Raw genomic sequence first — 7,110 nt, forward strand, 5'->3', positions numbered from 1 at the left:
GTCACACTCGCATTCGTCACGTCATTGTGCCTTCTCATGGTGGGAATGGACACCACCATCGTTACCCGGGTGACTTTGATCTTGTTGGGTTTTTCACTGGTCATCTGTTTGGTGCAACACTCTTCCCCTATATAGTCATATAGGTACTGTTGTCCCTTACCTGTTGGCTAAATCCAAGTGCAGCTGTCTTGCGCTCCATTACACAGACATCTCCTTCCCACAACTTCATTTACTTTCAGACTACTACGCAGTTTAATGATTTTAGTTATTTTCCCTTTTCTTTTGTTTTCAATAGACTGACAAAGAGAAGGTGGGTTCATTACAAACAAGTGTTGCATACATACAATATGTAGTCCTACAGTATGTATGCAAAGGTTTACTGTACCTCTTTTAACAATTTTGTCTTGGTTAAGTTTATTATCCTATATCTTCTCCTGCTGTTAGTACTAGTTGGGTCTGTTGCTGGTCTGTACTTTATTGCAACAAAAGACTCATTTGACTTTTTAATTTATTTTTATTTATTGTACGTCTCTCAAAGATGGATGCACCCCCAGAGGAAAAGGTGGGTTAGTTTGTGCCTTTATCCCTGGGTTGTATAGTTGAGCAGTAGCTATGCTGCTCACAAAAATGTCACTGGTTCATTGGTCAACACATTTCCCAATTGGTACAATATTATTTTATAGCACCATCAGATATTTGCCATGTATTTCTAGTTTTTACCTCCATACTAGCTCTTGATAAAAGACAGCAATAAATACGGTCATCTCCTTTTTCCCCCCTCCCACTCTCTGATAGCCTGAAAAGAAAGACGAGGAGAAGGTGAGTGTAGTAAGGATGTGACATCATCAGTTCCCATCTCCACTAACACTGTATCACTCTCACTAACTGTCACTTACTCAGCAGTATACACACGTACAGGAGGCTCATGAAAAACATACTCAATCTCTCCCTATAGCCCCTGTAAGCCTTCCTCGTATCCACTGGTGCAGAACTCCTTCAGTAGTCTCCCCTACAGCTGTCCTATACTCTTGTCGCCAATCTAGACATGTAGTCTAGTCCCTGGCAGTCCATGTATCAGCTGGCCTATTGAAGCATTAGCTTAATGGGCCACATCATGTTGTCATCTGTCTGGCTGTGGTTGCTTTAGGCCTCTGTGATGGTTTTTGTCAGACTGATGCTGTGGTTGTAGATACGGGACACATTGTGAACCCTGGTGGTCCTCCAATAGAATATACTTCTGAGTCAATGAATCTGCTGTCATATTAAACCGCCATTTTCTTTCATCTGCTGTCTTTTTTGAAGGTGGTGATTATTACCGACAAAAAGGTGGGTTAGTCTACAGGAGTGTTGGCTCTAATAACAATGACTGTAACTAACTGGAAGAGAAGTAGCAGTGACATTGCAAGTATAGGGAATCTCGCTACTTCAGTCAAACATTTTTCACAGTTTCTCTGAAAACGATGTTTGAGTGACCATTGCCTTTTCTTGCCATGCTCGTTCATCTACTGGCAAAAAGCAGAATAACTCATTTTCTCCATTGCTGCTGGATTATTGTGCGCTCTACTTTGACTTGCAATTCGCGTACTTTACAGTATGTATATTATGTGGCATCAAAGGGAATTATGTTGCTGTTTTCCCCCATATCTATGGTTTATGAGAATCATGCTTAACTGTTTTACAAAAACAATTCTCTACTCAGTACTTCTGTACTTATTACACTGTCTCTGTGTGCTTCGCTGCGTCTGTCTGACTATCTGTGTGTCTGCCTGTTTGTCTCCAGCTGGACACAGAAGCCAGTGACCTCCTGAATGAGCTTCAGGTCAAGCTGAACAATGTGCTGGATGAGCTGAGTACCACGTTCGGAAACAGGTACCCGCATGCTCCCACACAGTCCCAGGATTCCAACGTGTACACTCTCCCCATACTATGTCACTCATAATGTTTCTACTGTGGACTCATGCACACCGCTTCAGTCTGTAGTATATGGAGTCCATTTTGGCTCTGAACCCTAATACCTGTGGCTCCTTTCTCTCCTGTAGTTTCCAGGTTTGTATTGATGACTGTATGAGACAGATGGCCTCTCTGCTGTACCAGATCAAGGGCCCAGTCAACGCCAACAGCCGCAACATGGTGGAGGCCGACTCGGACAACGTGCTACGGCCACTTATGGACTTCCTGGATTCAAAGTGAGTGGATCCCTCCTGCTTTTCTATTGGCTGCTGATTTGGTGGTGCCCATTTTGGTGCGTTCCCTCAGAAGTCAGTCAGTTTTTGTCAGTATGTTGTGCCATGTTGCGTGATTGTGTATTTGTTGATTTGCTGTATGTGTTGTCTCATTAAACGTCCGTGTGTCTATGCAGGTTAACGCTGTTTGCCACAGCGTGTGAGAAGACTGTTCTAAAGCGGGTTCTGAAAGAGCTGTGGAGGATTGTGATGAGCAGCCTGGAGAAGACCATCGTCCTGCCCCAAGGAAATGACACCTTCGTAAGGCCTAACACCCTCCTAACATTTACCTTCAAACCTGGCCCTTTTCCTCACGAGACTCTACTCCAAACACACCGTCACCTAATGTTGTGTATTCCTCTCCTCAGGGCGCTCAGATCCTGTCTGCAGCCAAGGAACTGGGGCAGCTCTCGAAGCTTAAAGATCACATGGCAGGAGAGGCCAAAAGCCTGACACCTAAACAGTGTGCTGTCATGGATATAGCACTGGACACAATCAAAGTTTGTCTTTGAGTTTATAGGCAAACATACACCTGTGGTAAAGTTACTACTTAGATGATGAGGGGACTGTGTTGCTGATCCTTTAATTACAGGCCTCATTCATTGTATATTAGGGAATCAAACCTTCTCCCTTTTCATCTCTCTCTCACTCACTTCTCACTCTTCTGCAGCAATACTTCCATGCAGGAGGGAACGGTCTGAAGAAGGCGTTCCTGGAGAAGAGTCCTGAGTTGACCTCACTACGCCACGCTCTGTCCCTTTACACACAGACCACAGACACGCTCATCAAGACCTTCGTCACAACACAACATACACAAGGTGAGGCAGCGGACACACACACACACAATAGCATCAGTCTGCTTCCCATTGTGTCTAACTAAATAATTTAGTCATAAAATAAGACCTTTGCTTCTCCCCTGCTTTGCCACCAGGGGTCACCAGAGGCTCCAGTGCTCCCTCTTGAATACTGTTCTATTTAGTATTGGGCTTGAAGTTGATCTATCAGCTAAATACTGAGCCTCTGTTACATACCTAGAAACACTGGCTCTGTGACTGTTCTGTGTGCTGTGATTTGTCGAAAATGACTCACTGCTGCCATTTGACACTGTTTGCTTATTTGTCTTCTTTCTTGGGATCTTTACTGCTGCCTCCTCACCAGTGCACAATGGGAAGGGTATTAGGTTAACTCCCAACGAAAAAATACAACCCTCCAGGGGTAGGTGGTGCCATTAATGGATAGCATGTGCTAACACCGGTCTCCTTTACTCTGTACATAAACCCCCTCCCATCTGCCCCTGTGGGTGAGTTTACCCCAAACACCAACGTTGACTGCTCCTCCTCCTGGTTGTATGACCCTACCCATACCCTCTCCTCCTCCTCCCTAAAGGATACTACTGGTATCTATAATCACACTGACCACCACTGGAAGATAATGTCTTGTTTCCATCTGTGTGCGCTAGGGTCAGGAGTGGACAAGCCGGTGGGAGAGATATCCATTCAGATCGACCTATTCACCCACCCTGGTACTGGGGAGCACAAAGTCACTGTCAAAGGTTTGTATATTTGTGGAGTTAAGGAAAACAATTACTCCAATAAACACTTTTCCCCATCCCAACAAACAAACTCATCTCCTTCCTCGTTGTACCAGTGGTGGGAGCCAATGATCTGAAGTGGCAGACGTCTGGGATGTTCCGGCCCTTTGTGGAGATCACCATGATTGGACCCCACCTCAGTGACAAGAAGCGCAAGTTCCAATCCAAGTCCAAGAACAACAGCTGGGCGCCCAAGTTCAACGAGACCTTCCACTTGTGAGTCCAGAGCCAAGCAATAGTACAGTAGCCTGTTGCCTAAAATCATCAATGTGTACTCCCTTGAAATAGCCATTGCTCATTGTAAAAAATTAAAAAAAATAAAGGTGTAAAAAAATGATCTCCCTCCCCTCTTCCATGTCTCCTCAGTATCCTAGGTAATGAGGATGGCTTTGAGTGCTACGAGCTGCAGATGTGTGTGAAGGACTACTGTTTTGGCCGTGCCGATCGGGTGGTGGGCATGGCTGTGATGCAGCTGCGGGATGTGGCAGAGAAGGGCAGTGTGGCGTGCTGGTGCCCCCTGGGTCAGCGGGTCACCATGGACGAGACCGGCCTCACCGCCATGCGCATCCTCTCCCAGCGCTCCAACGACGAGGTGGCCAAGGAGTTCGTCAAGCTCAAGTCTGAGTTACGCTCTGAGGAGGAGGGCAGATGAGGTCTTCCTGAAGGAGGGGTGTGAAGGGCCTCTAGTAAAGTGGGAAGTAATAGGAGCGCATTGACTACTACTACGTTGGACTAATAATGTCCCCTGGCTGCTACTGGCTGTTTGATGGACACTGGTTCACCATCACACTGTCACTCACTGTGTTTTTCTCAGACTCCACCTTTTGTGTCCCTCACTCACCATCTCCTACACATACGTAGTTAGTTTCTCTCTCACTCAATGGTTATTAGGCACAATCTCACACGATATTGTACTTATGTTGGTTCGCCAGTCTGGCACTATGGACATGACATGGGCGCTATATGCCAATCAATTCCTGCCAGCCTGTATGTACTTAAGTACAGGGTCTCCCCCTCACCCCACAATCCCCCTCAGTGTTCATGTGCAATACCCCCCAACTGTGGCCATATGTTTGATGCCTTACACTTTAGAAGCTGTGAATGTGTGAAGTTCAGACACAAAACTGTAACTGTAGTAGAAAGCTGTTTATCTTCCTCAATCTCTCTTTAGTGTTCTTCAGGATCCATGTTCATCTCATTGATGCCACTATTAGGGTCAAAATGCAGGATGTCGTTGTTGGTGTTTTGTTCGAAGTAGATTCACCTGGTTTCTATCGTTTGGACTTCTACTGCATGTCAAGTACCCTACTCCTAAATATAGTGTACAAATCCACTGTTTTTCCCTGTAGAAAAGTGAAGTGTGTTTTTTTTTCTTGTATTGAAATTAGTGCCGTGTGGTGGTTCTGAAGTGAGTTTTGTCTCCCCTCTATTTTTTGACATGAGGTACTGTAACGGCAACAGCACTCGAGTAAAGGGTTTGTAAGTTGTGTGCCTTGTCAAGTATTGGGCTCCTATTCATAACCCATTAGTCCCATACAGTGTTAACAATGCACTTTGAATAAGATTTACTGTAACACTTTTTAGTCTAAATTGTCAAATGTTCTTAACACAAGGGCTGCCTTCTATCCAGAGAAACTTCCTTTTAAGGATAAGAGTGGTGAGCACTTTTTAATATGGACTATTGCTTCTTACATCAAAAACGGCAATGATGTATGTAGGGCCCCTGTCTTGAACTTAGTAATCACTGCTAAATAACCCTGTTGAATACAACATTTTACAAACATTTGGCTAATGTTGCCAACCCTCAATGACAGCCATTTTGTTTATAGTTTTTATGTATTTATTCCATATGTATACTCTGGTCTACTTTGCAAACAGAGGGCTGCTAGATGGAGTTTGAGTATAGTTTTCAAAGTGGTTTTGAATTGCTTTTTACTGCAGTTTTCTAGCAGGACCCTACAGATACTAACTGGACCTAGAGGGTCTTTTGGGACCAGAGGAGTTAAAATGATTTTAATCTCAGATGAGGGAAAGGCTAGCCTCGTATGGTTCGTAACGAGGCTAGGAAAAGGCAGTCCAAACTCTCGGCTTGCAAATATTTTTCAGCTATGTTTCCTTGTATCTCTGAGTGGCCTTACATTGGTGATAATAGAAGATTTATATATACATGTTTTTACCCCCCATTTTCTGTGTATTTCTTTTGTCTCACAACGATACAGAGGGTTGGTCAATTTGACCTAAATCAACCGTATCAGACTGATATTGTCTGTGATTTTCCTTATTGTTGTTACTTTATTTTTGTTTTTAATTTTATTGGAGGATTTATATTTGTTTAGATGTATTCATTTTCTGAGATACAGTATTTATATTTTCGTTATTTTCTATTTTGATCTTAAAAAATGTTTGAGTGATGTTCAGTACGGTATCATGAGTTTATTGGATCTACAGTATACAGGAAGGGGTAATGCATGCCTGTCATATCCCTGATAGAAACGAGGAGAATGTTTTGCTATTTGTCAAGTAACACTGCCGTTGTCCATACAATAATAGTCAGTTTGATGTTCACACAAAGAAGAAAACTGCAACATCACTGTTAAAGCTATATCTGGGCTTTATATGCAGAATCTACAGTACCAATGTGAATACATCTTTTGGGCTGTTGATTTAGGAGAAAATGTCTACTTCTAAGGAGGGCATTGCCACTCAAATACATGTTCCTTGTGCCAAGCTGTGCAAGAGTTCACTTTTTGTTTCATTTACATTTTTTAAACCTTGTGAAGAATTGCACTATAATTAAATCACTACAATAGTTAGCACGTGTTGTATGTCCGAGTAACTGGACTTTTGTGAAGTTTTATTTGTATTTTGCAACTGGAAAAATCATGGTATTGATCATTAAAATGTGTACATTACAATTTATTAATTTTGTATAAAGTATTTAAGAAATAGCTATTGATGTGTCTGGCTAATTATTAGGGGTTCACAGCGAACTCTCATAGATTGGTTACTTTTGTTTTGAATTTGGCACACAGAAACACCGATTGGTCTATAGGTGGCACTGTTATAAGCAGTCTCACTTAAACCCTCATATCCGGCGGCCCGTTTGACCTAAACACTTGAAACCTTGTTTGTAGGTGTCTTTCTAAAAAAACAATGTAGGTGTCTTTCCTCATCCTGAACATATTCTCCTCAAGGATCCATAATGTCCGTCAGGATAGGTTTTCCTCCATCTTGGACATTTTTTTATTTATTTTTTTACTTTTGAAAAAACGTATTCTCATGAACCATACACTCTAA

General features: G+C 42.9%; 1 protein-coding gene across 5 annotated transcripts in view; it reads left to right on the forward strand.

Annotated features, from left to right (window-relative positions):
• The window catches only part of unc13bb (unc-13 homolog Bb (C. elegans)), a 106,898-nt gene extending 100,133 nt beyond the window's left edge, over window positions 1-6,765 (forward strand). For 4 of the 5 annotated variants that reach the window (XM_052525731.1, XM_035776146.2, XM_052525732.1 and 1 more), the window contains 9 exons: window positions 1,781-1,869; window positions 2,040-2,186; window positions 2,360-2,483; window positions 2,591-2,722; window positions 2,893-3,040; window positions 3,381-3,437; window positions 3,682-3,774; window positions 3,870-4,029; window positions 4,180-6,765. In XM_052525731.1, the coding sequence (XP_052381691.1) occupies window positions 1,781-1,869; window positions 2,040-2,186; window positions 2,360-2,483; window positions 2,591-2,722; window positions 2,893-3,040; window positions 3,381-3,437; window positions 3,682-3,774; window positions 3,870-4,029; window positions 4,180-4,465 (1,236 nt within the window). In that variant the 3' untranslated portion in view covers window positions 4,466-6,765. The remainder of the gene's footprint in view (window positions 1-1,780; window positions 1,870-2,039; window positions 2,187-2,359; window positions 2,484-2,590; window positions 2,723-2,892; window positions 3,041-3,380; window positions 3,438-3,681; window positions 3,775-3,869; window positions 4,030-4,179) is intronic. The other variant, XM_035776145.2, reaches the window with a different exon arrangement.
• The last annotated feature ends 345 nt before the right edge of the window (window positions 6,766-7,110 follow it).

The sequence above is a fragment of the Oncorhynchus keta genome, chromosome 9, assembly GCF_023373465.1.
Source record: "Oncorhynchus keta strain PuntledgeMale-10-30-2019 chromosome 9, Oket_V2, whole genome shotgun sequence".
NCBI lineage: Eukaryota > Metazoa > Chordata > Actinopteri > Salmoniformes > Salmonidae > Oncorhynchus > Oncorhynchus keta.